Source organism: Sinocyclocheilus rhinocerous, unplaced genomic scaffold, assembly GCF_001515625.1.
Source record: "Sinocyclocheilus rhinocerous isolate Xijiao unplaced genomic scaffold, SAMN03320098_v1.1 scaffold4545, whole genome shotgun sequence".
Classification (NCBI taxonomy): Eukaryota; Metazoa; Chordata; class Actinopteri; order Cypriniformes; family Cyprinidae; genus Sinocyclocheilus; species Sinocyclocheilus rhinocerous.
In genome coordinates, this window is record NW_015635030.1 from 427,271 (window position 1) to 444,556 (window position 17,286).

The 17,286-nt window shown below is 37.1% G+C and overlaps 1 protein-coding gene across 1 annotated transcript in view; it reads right to left on the bottom strand.

Annotated features, from left to right (window-relative positions):
* The window catches only part of LOC107746224 (anthrax toxin receptor 1-like), a 26,771-nt gene extending 12,083 nt beyond the window's left edge, over positions 1–14,688 (bottom strand). The window contains exons 1-14 of the mRNA XM_016560354.1: positions 14,169–14,688; positions 11,384–11,455; positions 10,951–11,022; positions 10,539–10,620; positions 10,416–10,449; positions 9,155–9,234; positions 8,786–8,854; positions 8,558–8,638; positions 8,329–8,389; positions 7,286–7,384; positions 3,629–3,698; positions 2,541–2,619; positions 1,137–1,232; positions 494–535 (exon numbers count right to left, since the gene is read on the bottom strand). Coding sequence (XP_016415840.1) covers positions 494–535; positions 1,137–1,232; positions 2,541–2,619; positions 3,629–3,698; positions 7,286–7,384; positions 8,329–8,389; positions 8,558–8,638; positions 8,786–8,854; positions 9,155–9,234; positions 10,416–10,449; positions 10,539–10,620; positions 10,951–11,022; positions 11,384–11,455; positions 14,169–14,323 — 1,092 coding nt within the window. The 5' untranslated portion in view covers positions 14,324–14,688. The remainder of the gene's footprint in view (positions 1–493; positions 536–1,136; positions 1,233–2,540; positions 2,620–3,628; positions 3,699–7,285; positions 7,385–8,328; positions 8,390–8,557; positions 8,639–8,785; positions 8,855–9,154; positions 9,235–10,415; positions 10,450–10,538; positions 10,621–10,950; positions 11,023–11,383; positions 11,456–14,168) is intronic.
* Positions 14,689–17,286: the final 2,598 nt, after the last annotated feature.

Sequence of the window (17,286 nt, forward strand, 5' to 3'; positions counted from 1 at the left end):
AATATTCACTCATCGTGACAGTAAAATAGGGCATTCTAAGTCAATATACTGCAGTATTTCCTCTCTCAATCAGTAGAGAATATGGTTAACACCCGGAAAAAAAATACCGTCATGTACCGTGAAACCGGTATAATTTTGAAAAATACCGTGATATAAATTTTTGGTCATACCGCCTAGCACTAGCTCCAGGTACTATCAATTTTACATGTATACAGATATAACAACCTGGACATTTTGCTAACTATCTCCTTTTTGTGTTCCACAGAAGCAAAAGAATTACATGGGTTCATAACGACATGAAGGTGAGTAAATGATGACACAATTTTAATCTTTAGATGCGTTATTCCTTTAAAATTACCAAGTTACTTAACGTTCAGGTCCGAAGATGGACATACAATCAGATTTTTTTCCAGCTTCTGGCTGTGATATGTGATCTTGAAGCAGTTCAGGACTCAGTATACATGGAAGAAAGACCAAACAAATGAACTCTTACCGAACTGTAGTCCATGACTGGTGACGGCGGCTCATGGACGATCTGTTGAGATAAGAATGAAAATAAATTGTCTTAACACTAAAATGTCTGAAACCTTTATATATAATGCATTATAGAAGTATTTTACGGCATTAATTATGCCTGGTAATGCACTGTATAATGCATTGTATGATCTCATGAATAACTGTAAGCAGTTATAATATACATCACATTATAATACTTATCTATTATTACACCTTTAGATGCTATAATGCATTAAAAAATATGACAAAACCAATCTGCAACCAAGGAATATGCAAATATTAGAATGCATTTTAATTTCAGTTACAATTATTTGTGAAAAGAAGTACATTATAAATGCCTTTATTTTTTGACGTTATAGCCCTTCATGTCACAGGTATCGTTTTTGAAGGAATGGAAATCAGATTCTAATACAAATGTTATTTATTCCATCTCACTTCTTAGCAAAACTTTTTCCATGGCTCAGAATTTCATTTTGATTTGCACTTCAGAAAAGACATCACTGGGCACAAAAACTGCTTGAAAACCACTTTTCAGCACTGTAATAACTGGATTTTGGGCTCTGGTTGGGGTAACTTCTGAAAAAGAAAGCTGAGATGAGGGGCTCCAGTGCGAGACTTACCACTGTGCAACAGAGGGGCCAAAACCACCAGAGTGTCGCCATAGTGATCAGCAGCAGCAGTATCAGCAGTGCTATGGCCAAGAATGTTCCGTCGGTCTGATGGACAAAGCAGAAACACACATCCAGTGGAGGTTTATGGTCCAAAGGAAATAAACATTGAATAATCTTCCTCATGCCACACTCGAACCCTTCTGGATGGGGGTCCACTTAAAAATTTGCGGTGTATTGTAGTTAAGAGAGAGAATATTAATAGGAGTTGCTGCAAGCTTTTTAAAACACTATCTTGATCTTAGTGTGAGTGACGATGCCAGGAACCCCTTAAAAAGGCATCTTATATTCAGGTTTTTTTTTTTTTTTTTACCTTATGTGAAGTCAAATATAGTATCTCACGAAACCTGTAAAATAAATCTTTCAGAGTCATATTTCACCCCAAAATAAAAGGAAAGAAATAAACATCTATATTTTGCTTGAAATTAAAATGAGGCCTATTTTAAGACCTTTAAGATTTGTTGCAGCACTGACATTATACATTTATGTAATTATTTTCATAATAGTAATTTATACTGTTATGCAAAAAAGTAATAATACATATTTTAATTGTAAATTTTGTATATCACGCCTTCATGCTCATTTAAAAATCACTGTATTATAGAATATTTTAATAAATATATTAGTGCTGTCAAACGATTAATCACGATTAATCGCATACAAAATAAAAGTTTTTGTTTGCATTATATATGTGTGTGTTCTGTGTATATTTATTATGTATATATAAATATGCACACATACAGTGTATATTTTTAACATTTACATGCATATATTTATATTCATATAATTTATATTATAAATAAATATATTTGATATATAAATATAACATTTTTCTGAAATATATACATGCATGTGTGTGTATTTATATATACATAATAAATATACACAGTACACAGTACACATACATATATTATGTAAACAAAAACTTTTATTTTGGATCCGATTAATCGCGATTAATCATTGACAGCACTTATATATATATATATAATTTTATTTATTTTTTCCCCTGGGGTGAAATGTGACCTGAATTTACTTTTTAATAATGAAACACTGTCACATTCGCACATTCTGCACCGTGTTGTTTGGCGTCTGCAGTCGGCTGCCCCATAGCAAAAAAAAAAAACACCAAACTGCTGCGATCTATCGGTTTACTCTTGGAATGGCACCCCACCAGACGAGCGTTAGTTTTTAGAGAGGGCAAGTAGGACAGAATATACTGACTGTGTTCAGAGGGCAGACTGATGATGGAGCTGAAATAGAGGTACTGCCCAGTGTAGGGGTACTGGCAGTGGCTCTGCCCAGTGTAACAGTGGGAGTGGGCTTGGCACTGCTGCCCTGCAGGGTTACTGTACTCACACAGCTGACAGTCGTGATGGTCACAGAACTGGAGATAAAACTCAGGCCGTTGTTCATACTGACATGGAGGGAGGCAGTCCTATGAACGAAAAAGAGACAGACAAAACTGACTGACTGATTTTATTTCAAATTCTCAAAAGAATGATCCACAACAAGAATTTTTTGTTCAGTCAGGAAAAATCTTGTCTATTATATCTTTCAGTACAGTTTAACACATTTTACCATATTTAAACCCATTCTGCAGATTTTCCAGCTGAATGCAAAAAAGTGTTCCAGTTGTGCTAAATTACATATAAAATACACTACCGTTCATTAGCCTGTGGTTGGTACGATTTTTTTTAAGTTATTGAAATGTTCACCAAGGTTACATTTATTTGATCAAAATATAGTACAGTACAATACAGTAGAAACAATAATACTGTGAAATTACAATTACAAATTACAATTTAAAATAACTATTTTCTATTGTAATATAATTTAGTGTAATTTATTCCTTCAGTCTGCAGTGTCACATGATCCTTCAGAAATCATTCTAATAGGCTGATTTGCTGCTCAAGAAAAATGCAAATAAGAACAATTATTATTTGCACACTTTTATATAATGTGTACTGTCCTGTGAAATCGAAAAAAATAATTTAAGTATAACATAAATTTAAAATATGTGCACCAGTACAATAGAATGAAGTATGATGGGTTATGCAGGGACTTCTGGGAACATCCTTTTACTGTTTCCACTGTACAGTAAAAAGTGACTACGTGTAATTATATTGCTTAAATTGATCTTTTCTATTCTTTAATTTTTTTGCATTATTTTTACAGGAAAGTTACATAGTCAGTGAAGTTACAAAGTTACATTTAGTTTGAAATTATGAACATTTACAACAATTATGACAATTTACAATGCTTCACAAGCAGTTTAAATTGAAAGTGCTAAAGTGCATGGGAGAAGAGTTACTTTCATAGAGTTACTTTGAGAGAGCTGGGCGTCATTCTGTCCTATTTTTTAATATGGTCTTGGCTTGTGTGTTTCTCTTTCCATTCTAGCTTTATTTGCTTCAGTTGAAGCGAAAGTTTCCAGCAACACTTACGTTCCCTCCTCCTTCAGTACAGGCGCTGGGCAGAGCAGGTATGTGTCTTCAACTACCAGAGGCCTCTTCACTGGGGAATAACAACACACAGAAAAAGCAGCAGCTTGGTGAATGTCCTCAGGCTTGATATCAGTGATTCGGTTTCATTTTACAAGGTGTTTGTGGATAATTTAACAGCAGCTCAACCTATAGGCCAGTCTGAACCACCCTTACAAAAATAGTTTCACCATGCCATTTAAAAGTTTGGAGTCAGTAAATTTTTTTAAAAGAAATAAATACTTTTCACCAAGGACAAAATAAATTGATCCGTAAAGACATTTATGATGTTATAAAATATTTATTTTTCAAATAAATGCTGTTCTTCTGAGCTTTCTATTTATCAGTCTTGAATGTATCAATGTCCACAAAAAAAATTAAGCATCACAACTGTTTTCAACATTGATAAGCATATTAATAATAAATGTTTCTTGAGCATCAAATCAACATATTAGAATGATTTCTGAGGGACCATGTGACACTGAAGACTGGAGTAATGATGCTGAAAATTCAGCTTTACCATCACAGGAATAAATTACATTTGAAAATATAGTGAAATAGAAAACAGTTATTTTAAGTTGTAATAACATCTTACAATATTATTAATTTATAATAATTATAATATAATTATAAATCATTACATTAAAAAAAAAATCTTACCAACCCCAAACATATGAACGGCAGTGTAGAGTCCACCAAAAATAACACAGCATGCAACATTTATTGTTGTTCGTAATGAACTAATCAATAATAAACCAGATTTTATATTTTGGAGAATAATGCGAGTAGTTCTTTTCAAAGGAATAGGTCACCCAAAAATGAAAATTTGCTTAAAATTTACTCACTCTTAGGTCATCAAAGATGTAGATGAGTCTCTTCATCAGAACAGATTTGGAGAAATGTAGCATTACATCACTTGCTCACCAATGGATCCTCTGCGGTGAATGGGTGCCGTCAGAATGAGAGTCCAAACAGCTGATAAAAACATCACAATAATCCACAAGAAATCTATGATACTCCAGTCCATCAATTAAGGTCTTGTGATATGAAAAGCTGAGTGTTTATAAGAAACAAATTTATCTTTAAGACGTTTTAACTTTAAACCTTCATTTCTGTCCAAAATATGAGTCCATAATCCATACTAACTCTTCATCCAGTGAAAAAGTCCATCCCCTGTTGTCCTCTCACATCAAAATCCACTTACATATTTGTTTAGACCTGATTTGGACTGTTTCACTTTTATACAGTGTTCTGTGCATATTTCTCTCCTGATTCGTTTTCAGTGAGAATGCAATATTATGGATGAAGGACTCATATTTTAGCCAGAAGCAATGGTCTAAACTTAAAACGGTCATAATGATGGATTTGTTTCTTACAAACAAGCAGTTTTTCTCTTCACAAGACATTAATTAATGGACTGGAGTAGTGTAGATTACTTATGCATTATTGTGATGTTTTTAATCAGCTGTTTGAAATCTCATTCTGACGGCACCCATTCACTGCAGAGGATCCATTGTATTTCTCCAAATGTGTTTTGATGAAGAAACAAACTCATTTACACCTTGTAAGGCTTGAGAGTAGGGCTGGGTATCGTCCAAAAATTTTAGATTTTCAATATTGATACAGATACCGGTCCGATTACCTTGACTTCGATACAATTTCCTGAACTATACTTTTTTGATACCAGTTTTATGAAATCTGTTTCAACAAGATTACATTACACATTACCTAAAAAACTTTTTTTTTTTTAGCTTGTTGACGTTTTTACAGACTCAAAGACTCATCTCCTGAGCCACTGCACAAAGGAGCATAAAAAAAGCACAAAGGAACAAAATGTAACCAACACAATAAATCAGACAGTGCCAATAGTTTTTAAAAAGTTCCAATAGTTTTCAGTTTCCACATCTTTTAGGCTAGGTTTTAGTTTCCACATCTTTTAGTACCGCGAGAGCTTTAGAGAGCAGACTGCTCCGTAAGCTTTTGAATCGCTCTCGCAGTACTTTCATGTCAAACACCGATTGATCTGCGCAGTGCCTCATGAAGCCGAACACAACTAGTGTTTTTCCTTGATTAACCCCTTAGGTATCGAAATTTGGTACCGAACGACAAGACATTTTTCAATACTCAATGGTATTTTTCGATACTCGATGGTTGATACCCTGCCCTACTTGAGAGTGAGTAAATTTTGGCAAATTTTAATTTTTAGCTGAACTATTCCTTTAATGCATAACTCAATGCCATGATTCTAGAGTGTTCTGGGTGATTGCCAGGGTGTTACTATATGGTTCTTAGACTGTTTTGGGTGGTTGCTAGGTGGTTACTTACTGGCTCAAGTCAAGAGAGTCCACCTCTCAATGATCTCAATGATATTTTGTTCTGCAGATATGACTCAAGTCCCTCTCGTATTGTAAATCTATGGGGCGTTGTTGATCATTTTCTTATAAAATTACACCTCTTCCAAATGAGCCGCATGATTTGAGCTATTGTTCATGCTTGTAGCACAGTTCAAGAAAAGTTATGCGCAGAAGTTTGAAAAGCCACTACGTATAAGTAATAGTGATGCTTGCCTTTGCAATAACCACTAATAATTATTTTCAGAAGAAAAACACAGAAACTGTATTGCATAGCTTTACCATTTTGGTTCAGCCTAAAACTAAAGGGCAGAATTTTTATTCTCTTGTCATTTTTCCGACATGAAAAATGAGAAACTGGAAAATGTTTGACTCCTAAGCCTATTTATCCTGGCCTAGACCCGTGCGCACACATACTGGTGAGATGGGCTTTGCATTCCCCCATGCCATCTGATATTCTTTAAGTAAAACAGCAGCTGTGAGAGAAGGATAGATGCTCAGAGCTCAGAAATTATTAGGACATCAACACCGCAGCAGACCAATTTCTAACCATTTGCTTCCAAGATAAATCCAGCATTCCAAGCGCTGTGCGTTGAGCCATTTTATTTGTTACCCAATATAACAGTTATGCAAGAGTCGTACGATGGGGAGTATAATTTGGCGCTATAACCTAACAGAATTGAAATTGTTCACCTAAATGTGAAAAAGAGCTTTGAAGGTGCTTTTCATTACATTGGATTAACTCTGCACTTGCTTATCAAACTGATACATATACAAACCAACTAAAAACCTCTAATATGTTTAACAAAAAGTCCTGGTAATATTTTCCATGGTGTGTTTTTAATGCTGTGTGGATGTGTGTTTGTGCACATGTGGTTTGCGTTGAAGTCAAGTCTTGTGATTTACAAGTGCTGCGGCCAACCTTTTTCGGGCGGCATGCTAGCTCACGTCCCATTGTAGAAAACACGACAGCCGTACTGACATTTGGATTCAATTGGTTTCCTTACCATTACAAAAGACAAAAACAAAGCTGTCTGCACTGCCACATGAGCGACGACATTGCTAATGTAGCTACATTTGCCAGTGAGTTTAGCCTGGCCTGGACTCATCAAATAAAAGTTTCTGTGATTTAACAACTATCACTCTTGTTCCTTATCAATTGAGGAGATATGTGTTGGTTAGCAGCTAATGCTAACACAGGTTAAACCTTTAATAACTCAGCAGCTGGCAGTGTAAGGAACAGGAATGGTTCTGTGCTGTTTTCACTTACTCACGGTGAGGGTGTTGTTGATACGGAAGCTGCAAAGGATTCTGTTCACATCGCGGGCGTGAAGGAATCCGTTCCCTCGAACTACCACCTCAAAGGATTCTGGGATACAGGAAAGACATTGTGTTTGATGTTAAATACATGCTGTGTCCTGATTAAAAAGAAAAAAATCAGGGCTCAATGGTAAGGATTTTTTTCTGCTGGCCCAGTTGGGCCAATGGTTCAAATTTTTATTTGCCGCGCCAACGTTTTCATTGGCCCTGCCACAAAAAAAAAAAAAAAAAAAAAAAGTTGTTATTGTTTTTGACCCATGTTATCTTGTATTCTAATGAATAAGCTTATATGATATCAAAATTTTAAATACCGGTTAAATTTTACAATTCTCAATTCCAATTTCAATACCACAGCAAAAACTACTAGCCTTACAAATATAAAGTTCAAACATTATTAAAGACAAGTGAACAGCCTGTAAATAAGAACAAATGTCACAAGCAATACCACAAATAAATAAACAGAACAAAGATACAAATTAAACAGTGCTTTTGGTTTTTAGGTTTGTAGGTGTTCAGGTACAGAAATTTATATTCAAATGTAAAATAACATTGCATACTCTTCACTGTATAAATTAAATATAGATTAAAGTTATTCAGTCAAGTGCAGTAAGTGATTCTTTTTTTTACATTAATATTAAAGACACCGAGAGCAGTTTGTAAATTAGGCACAGTTACTTTAAGAGAAAATGCATGGATCAAATATAATGATAAACATCCAGTTTATTTCCAGTGACAGATCCGGCGACTGTCTCGAACGTCTTTCACGTGCTGGCCATCGTGCAGTCCTTATTGTTGAGTCCTGAATTTGCAGTCCTATATGACCATTCAGACTGAAATGCACTTCCAAAAATCCCATTTTAACATTTTAGGTTTGTATCGGTTTTGTAAAATTCAGATTTCATGTGGTGTTTTGCGGTTGCATATGACAAAAAAAAAGTTTTTATTGTTGCCTGTCTGAACTAGGTCTTTGCTTCAGGCCTGATGTCTGTTTACCTCCTGCACAAATACTTGAGGGCTCCACAGCGAGGATCTCTATACAGGATCTCTTCAGGATCTGAGGCAAGAAAAGACGAATGCATTTATATTTGAATGTTCTGCAAGTCATAGATGTCCTTTTTTTTTAAAGGAGTATGGCATTGCTCCTTTGATACATCAATAAAATCATCAATAGAAAGAAATGAGAGTAGCTGTAACTGAGTTAAATTTCATTCCATCCACTCACCGAATCGATGACCCCTTGCAGGGCTTCAAAGCCATCATTAACAGGGAAGACGTGATCTTTGCTGTCAGCTATTGTTGCCAGCTGCGACCGAATTAGAAATCATGAAAAATGCTTCTGTAATTCTTTTGTTCTTACATTGTATTTCAATTACTGAAAGATCATGATTGTGGTGACCTGCTCACAATGAATAGACAAATCATTCTGACCTGTATGCAGAGGCCACCTCACCTGGGTTTCATTAAAGTCTTTCACTCCAACACAGTACACAGAAGCTCCCAGCTGACGTGAACGACCAGCCTGCCATTTGAACACATTAAAGAAAGGGATCAGAACAATTTATTGAGTTGCAAATATTCGGTCATTAGAGTCAGCTCATGTGAAATATCAGACTATGCAAATATGATCTAGATAATAAAGGAGCCACAGTCTGAGAGAAAGAAGGTCCAAGGTTCAGTTTATTTTATAAATAGCTGCTGACTTTGCGGGTAAAGTCACAGCTAAAGATTGTTGGTTTGAAGCACATTTTTTCATGCTCAGGGGAGAAAGAATAGGAAAATATGTCAGTTCTGTAAAAATATCCAAGGTCTAAGGTCTCACCTCTCTGGCTGCCAAGTCAAATTCATTCTCGCGCAATTCTCCATCTGTCAGAGCAATGATGACACTCGCTGTGCGGTATCCTAACAGCAAAAAGAGAGAAACTAATAGTCACAGAATCTCTGAAAACTGTATAGAGGTATGAATAATTCAACAACTTTCAGGGTTGGCGATTTATTTATTTATTTAAGAATTGCTGTCTGTAATTTCTTGGAGTAGGCTAAGACTGAAAGGACATGATCGGAGCTGTTTTTATCGTTTACCATTAACATGCGAATGCCCACGTTAACATGCAAATCCCCATGTTAACAAACTTTCAAGACTTTAAAACTTTCACGTTCATAACTGACCAACTTCTAAAAAGAAGTTTATAGTTGTCTTTGTAAAGAAATATGTAGCTTTGGAGCCGCTGCTGTGACGCTGTACCAGGGCCATCCTTAGGGGGGTGCAACTGGTGGGCTTGCTGGGGCCCCGCGGACCGAGGGGAACTCCCTCCCTATCTCGCACCGGGCCCCACATCAGCTAAGGACGGCCCTGCACTGTACTAACGTTTCCAGTGTGAATACTCTCGGAAGACTGCAGCTGCAGTGACAATGTAGTTACGTTGACGCGAAGCTCAAGCTGTCAAGCGGTGTGAAACAGGCGTAATCGTTCTTTGAGGTTCGTTTCGAGTCTCACGCAGTTAGCTAACCGTCATCTGTCATTAACATGTTTTAAACTTTCTTTGTGATATCCAACATATAATATAATATAATATAATATAATATAATATATAGCCTAATTATGTTTTGTCGATAAATGACTAAAATTGCGGTCACAATGGTGAAATTTCACGGACCAATATAAAGACAGTAGCCTAATTATGTTTTGTCGATAAATGACTAAAATTGCGGTCACAATGGTGAAATTTCACGGACCAATAAAAGGTCCATTGAGTATTGTCAAGAGTGTAGAAATGTATGAAGCACAGTTTGCACAGAAGTCGCTTTCAAACCATGCCACAATCAGTTTTCAGAACCTAAAATTTGCGTGTGGAATTTGGAAACACCCACGAAGTTCCCTCTTGCGTCGAGTTTTATTGAAATTGCTGTAGGCTATATTTCGTAAATATGACCACATCTTAATTTAACTTTTGACGTTGTTGTAGCTCTGTTGAAAGGTATATATAGTAGACTATACTTTAAAAATCAATCAATCTAAAGATTTAAAATGTCTGGTCAATATCATCTGTCACCTCAGAAGCCATCTAAATGTGATAACGTACCGTCACCTGTTCCGTAGTATATCTGCTCGCTTGCCTAAAAAACACATAAATATTTGTTTCAATGAACAGTGCTTTTGTTCATATGTACTTTATTGGAATCAGTGGTGACAAAAAACCTCTTACCCTCTGAAAACCTTTGTGCATGAAGGTATCTCCACCTGGTAAGACTCGCTGAAGTTCCTCCAGCCCAGCACGAATCTGATCCCTGAACATTCAATTTTTGCCTTTTGACATTTTATACTGCTTTTTGTTTAAATAATTAATAAAACATAGTTAAGAAGACAGTTAAAAATGAATGTAATTAACTCTTTTATTTTTATTTGGACCAGCTAAGCCAAAACCAAAACAGCGGTCACCAGCATTAAGCTTGGACCAGCATGGGAATGAGTGCTCCCTGCTCTTCTGGATTTGTTTGATAAATACAAGATACAAATAAAACTGACAGCAGGTACAAAGAAAAAATTAAAGTAATCGAAAGATTTTCAGTCAGAGTTGTTGGTAGTATGAAATCACAGTATGTGCTCTGAACTCTTGCCTGTCTTCGGTCAGTTTCATCAAGATCCTTCCCTCCGTTGAAAAGACTATGAAGGACATACGGAGCTGGGGGCTGAAGACAGAGCATAATAGGTAAGATTTTCTTTTTTTATTTATAGACCATTCATGCTATTCATGCTGCAGTTGCCCCCAAGCTGACATTAATTGGGCCTAATAGGATTTCCATTATAGCTATTTTTGCTATACAAGCTGTCATGTCCTTAGCATTTAAATTGGCTTTGCAGCCTTTTAATTATATTTTATGATATTGTTTGGACAGTGGCTGGCAACTCAAAATTGTTTACTGCAGTGTAAAGTTTTTTTTTTTTTTTTTTTACAATTTCATTTCAACCACAACAGAACAACTTCCTAAAACGTTGTTACATACCTGAATTTGTAAATAGATTATAATAATGACAGTAAACTGATTGCACCTGATGAACTTGTGTGCAAGGTGATCAACAAAGTAGTAGATCTCATTCCAGTGGTGCTGTACACTTCCAGACCTGAAAATGAAGACGGGTTATGTCAAAGACAATACAGATTTTACGCATTGAGGAATTCAGTATTAGGATCACACAAAATAACCATGCAGTCATCCACAAATTTTTTTCATACAGTGAAAAAAATAAGCGACACTAAAAATGTATACATTTAATTTCATTAGGTAAAATATCAACTAAATGGAAACAAATACTGCAGGAGCTTTTTTTCACACCTAACTTGTCTTCATATTTGCTTAGTGAGTGTTTTGGTGATTTTATTGGACATACTATATTGGACAAAGTAAAGGTTAGTTCCTCTTTTTTAGTGTTGTTTATTATTTAAAACAAATGTATTTTTTTCTGAAATGTTTTGCTTATTTTGCTTATAAAATCTTTTTTTTATTTTTTTTGCCAAATGTCACTTACTTTGATATTTTGACATCTAATCCATTGACATTCATTAAGTGTTGCTTAAGAGTCCAAATACTTTCTTAGGCCACTCTAAAAGAAATCAACAACCTTGAAGCATAGAAAGTTATGGAATTAACACATATAATGGATTTTGCACCGTTTTTCAGTACAAGAGGTCATGCCGGTGAATCTTAAAGTTATGATTTGGTTAAAAACACCTTGTGCCGCATTGACACATTGGGAAAGAGCATCACAAGACATCACAGGTCTATGTGACATCTCAGAGGAAATAAGGCCTGCATCAGCTGTCTAACACCAGAAGGTGTGACATTTATGACTGCAGTCTGAGACGTTACATCATCTGCCACAGTAATGCACCGACCCTAGTTTTTGAGGGGGAAAAAAACTCTTCTGAAAAATATATATATATATTTTTTTTTTGAATTTCACATGATGGCTTATATCCACATAAGGATTAAGCTGCTCATATGTTGTGGTGGTGGTTTTTCACTGAAGTTACACCCTCCTGACATCCTATTTAAGGATTATCTGAAGATTCATTACACATTTACATGGCAGTATGTCCTTGTCCACGACAGTCTTAAAAGGTAGCTTCTGACACAGAGAATGATATCTGAGCAGCTAGTCACTAACTCTGTTAAGTAGGCTTCTTTAATGGCTCAGCTTGTGTAATAGTTCATCTGGCCAGGCAATTGCGGTGGAGACGAATCAAAAAAGAATGCTAAGCTTATGTAAGCAACATCGAAACCATCCAAAGTCAGTATAAGCTTTTCTCCGTGCACATCCACCCCCACAAACACACCAGTGCTGCTAATTCAGTCTTTATAAATTCAACAGATTTTTTTTAGAATGTGGACAGTCTATTAATTCTATTGCTGTTCTTTTTAAAAAATTTTTTTTACATTTTTTATGTAGATATGGACAAGACCAGACCACCTTGCAGCATATCAACATTGTGCCTGTACTCTGCACTGTTCCAACAGGAAACTGAAACTTGCATTATTAGTTAATTCTTCACTATGACCTAGAATCATCATTGAAAAGACTTTACCATAGTCTGGGCTGTTGTCCTACACAGCGAAGGCATTGTTTTAATCCGCCACCAAAGAGAAATCCAAAGATTTGCATGCATATTAAATTTGATTAATGTACTCTAAACTCATCAAAGGGTTTGCACTGTTCACATGTCTAGAGTTTATCTTTGTTTTTAAATGAAGAATATTACTGGCATGACTAAACAATGGCATACATTCTCCACTTCTCTCTCCCTCCCCCCAGTCTCTTTCTCATTCCCATTTCATTTGTGTTCAGATACGAACTCTGCTTCAAAACAGCTCTGAGGCTTTGGAACATCTGGCCTTGCTGGTGAAAAGGTTCAGCACATGAGAAATCCAAACACCCTTGAATGCTATACTCGGATACCCTCACCTTCACCTCATGACACCCGCATCAAAATTCTAGGCTTTTCTATGGAATAATGACCCTAAAATTATTTCAGACTGTTGTATTTGTTCTTGAACTGAATATATTAAATATACTAAGCAACCAAACCCAGGGCAAACCATAATTTAATAGAGCTAGACAAAGTAAAATAATCATTTAAACCCAAAATATCCCACAGTGTAATCTGAAAGAACTCTCATAGTGTATTTTTCAACACCCTTAAAAGATGACTTTAGTGTGCAGGTTTTCTTTTTGTCTTTGCCAAGCTCTTTCTGTTTTCTGGAGGTGGGTTGTTATCCTCATAGTTACTATTTTTATGGTAAATGGTTACATATGCATCCACATAGCAATTCAAAAATGCAAAAGAAGAGCTAGTGCTGCAGCACAGTTCTGTGTTTGAGGATTTTGGCTGCGTAAGTGGAGCTTGTATAATTTAGTATAAGTGTACACTTAAGTATAAGTGACAGATGAGATGACCATGTGTATATGTTTTCATGCTTTCTCACAAAACTGCCTAGGTGATACAGGAGCTGACCCTCTGAGACACCTACGATATGCTGCAGAGAATAGAAATGTTAGGTAAATTATACATTTCAAAGACCTTCAGATTGCAGATGGATTATGCCAGATATATGGGCACATTCAAACCTCATGTTTCACACATGATTGGCAGCAGCAAGAGCATGAGAGACTGTAATGATGCTCCATGCTGCCTGATGTGTCTCTTTGGAGACCTACAGTAATAGCTATGAATGCCTGCTTGACTTTTGGTCATCTAACCAGCAACAGATTCTCAGGTGTCATTTTACAAGACACTCTCAAAGCTTATGGTAATTAAAAAAATAAAAAAAAAACTCACTTGTCCAGCACAAAGTAAAGGTCAAACCCTCCATAGCATGAGGACCCAGCCTCCCAGCGTTCATAGCTTTGTCCAGCACAGTGGCTGAGCCTCAGGATAAGGATCACAAACAAGCCTATAAGCAGCCTTTCACCTCCACGCCAGTCCATGGACATTATTCCAGTCTGGTAATTGCAACCTTCCAAAAGTCAATGGCAATTCCCAGCAAAGCCTCAAACCAAAACATCCAACTTCGGTGGAGATGATTTCCTCTGCAGCCTCTGTAGTCTCTGATCCATCCAGGTTGGAGCAGGTCTGGTCTCAGTGCATGTCTGTGGCAGAGTCCCAGAGCTCCAGTCAGACTGGCCTGAATTACTCCCTCACAAAAGACACACGCTCAAATAGCTCTAATGCAGCTGTGCTGTTGCCACAGATGTGTTTCAGGCTTCTAGAAATGCTGGCCTCAGCGTGCCCTTGAGGCATATGTTGAACGTGACTTGAGTTCATTTGAAAACGTCATAAAATTATTTTATTCTGTCTGGTATTGTCTGGATCTCTGTGAAAATGGGAATTTATCTTGAATAGAAAGGGGGAGTGACATGGATACTTTTTGGAAAAACGTTGAGAACAGTTTTACACTGACTCTCTCTCTCTCTCTCTTTCTCTCTCTCTCTTCTGTCTCTTTTTTGCTCTCTCCTCTTTTCCCAAATGGGCTTTTTGTTGAGGGTATTGTTCTTATCTACTGCCACAGTGTGGTGACTTTTATAAATTCATTGGTGGCAAAGAATTGTTTATTCCTGTAATCATTGTTTGTTTTCTTGCAAGAAGAAAATTTATACAAATTATTTTAATTTAAATAATTATTGTTTATTAAAAATATATATAAAAAATGCAATAAACATAAATTAAGAATCCTGAATTAATTATTCTTATGAACCAGTTCTTTTCAATCAATCAAAAACATGTTGCTTGCGTAACCCATGTTCCCTGAATAGTGAACGAGCCGCTGTGTAGCAAAGACGGAATGGGAGCGGTGCTGAATATCTCAAAATGGGAATGGGAATGATAAACCACACACGCCAAGCTAAGCACTGCTGCATCTGGCCTGAAGAGTGGGAACCAAACTAAACTCAAATGACTGGTTCATGTACAAAGGGCCTGGGAACCAGGAGCCGCATCCAAATCCAGGTTGTAAAACCTGATAAAAGTGTGCGGGGAGGACCACCCTGCCACAACACAAATATCTTCCAAAGGGACCTCTCTAAAAAGAGCCTGGGAGGATTCAACACTCCCAGTAGAGTGAGCTCTAAAGCCTAGAGGTGAAGGGAGGCCCCGCACCTCATAAGTTAGAGAGATAGCGTCTCTCACCCAATGAGAAATCCTGTGCTTGGAGGTGGCAAGCTCTCTACGGCCAGCACCAAAACATACTAGCCATTGGGACGATTTGTGCCACTGGCCATAACAGTCCATATAAGCCTTCAGGGCCTGAACAGGGCAAAATAGATGAAGCCTCTTCTCCTCCGAGGAAGCAAAGGGAGAAGGACAGAAGGCATGAAGCATGACCACTTGGGAACAGAATGACAAGACTTTGGGGTCATAACTTCAAGGATCAGAATCCGGTCAGGAGCTGACTCTAAAGGTTCAAAAGGCAGCTCCGATAATCCCTCCAGGATGATTGATAAAGTCCCAGTATGTAACATTAATAGGACACGCAGGCCTCAAGCACACAACACCATGTATAAACAAAGAAACGGCAATGGATGTAACACAAACCCTCAAAGTATGGATCCAGCAGCAAACTTTTCTTGTAGGAATTCCAGCACTGAACCTACTGGGCAACTGACTGGATCCACTGCTCAAGCCATACACCATGACTCAAAGACCTTGCACTTGGAAAAATAAAGGAGGAGGAGACGGAGACTGAGCGTTATCGATAATGTCCTGAACACCAGCAGGAAGACCAGAAGCCATTAGCATTACCACTGATTGACCACACCCACAGCCTCCAAATGTCAGGGCGAGTGTAGTGAAGGGCTACCTGATACTGTTAGGGCTAACTCGGATCACAGTGAACCAGGTGTGTTGGTCAGAACACCACAGAGGGAAGTATCAGTTTGAACAAGTTTATTGTCACAGATGTTCTATGATCAATATCAGTGGGAAGAGTCAGCCTTACATGCATGGGGGACTGCAGTGGCCTGAGGGGGTTTAGGTGTTAGTCAATGAGGCCTCCTTTGCAGCATCCAGAGGAATGAATATCCAAAAAGTGACGTGACATGTGGCCAAGCATGGTGACCCATACTTGGAATTAGTGCTCTGCATTTAACCCATCCAAAGTGCACACACACAGCAGTGAACATACACACACTGTGAACACACACCCGGAGCAGTGGGCAGCCATTTGTTTTTGCTGCGGCGCCCGGGGAGCAGTTGGGAGTTCGGTGCCTTGCTCAAGGACACCTCAGTCGTGGCATTGAAGGTGGGAGAGAGCACTGTACATTCACTCCCCCAACCTACAATCCCTGCCGGTACGAGACTCGAACCCGCAACCTTTGGGTTACGAGTCCAACTCTCTAACCAGATTGTTTTAAGTTCACTTAAATTAGAAGTTGTTATTTTTTTAAAGTCTAGTTAGTTTTAGTTAGTTTTCTTGATAAACAGAATATAAAATTATTTGCATCATGTTTAGTGTCATGCCATTTCGAATATGCATGTATTTCTTGGATGTCTGATTTGTCTCGTCGTTGGTTGGATAAGTTACAAAAATCTCTATAATAATATATATATAATAAATTGATAAGGTTAGTTTCAGGGTTTAGTCGTTTTACACATGTGGAGGTTTCCCATTTTAAGTGTCTTGATTGGTTAGAAAGCAGACTAGAACATATTAAATAAAAAATGGTACATAAGATTATCAATAACAGAGCTCCTTCATATTTTAATGTATTTTTTCCTAGGGTAAATGAGCAACATTGTTATAAAACTAGGCAAAGTCTCATGGATATTACATTATGTCGTTTTAAAACTATGTATGGTCGTAGGTCTTTTAGATATTCTGGGGCACTTTTGTGGAATAAGTTACCTCTGGACATTAAAGGTATTTCGAATATGGTTAGTTTTAGTTTAAAAGCTAAAAGTT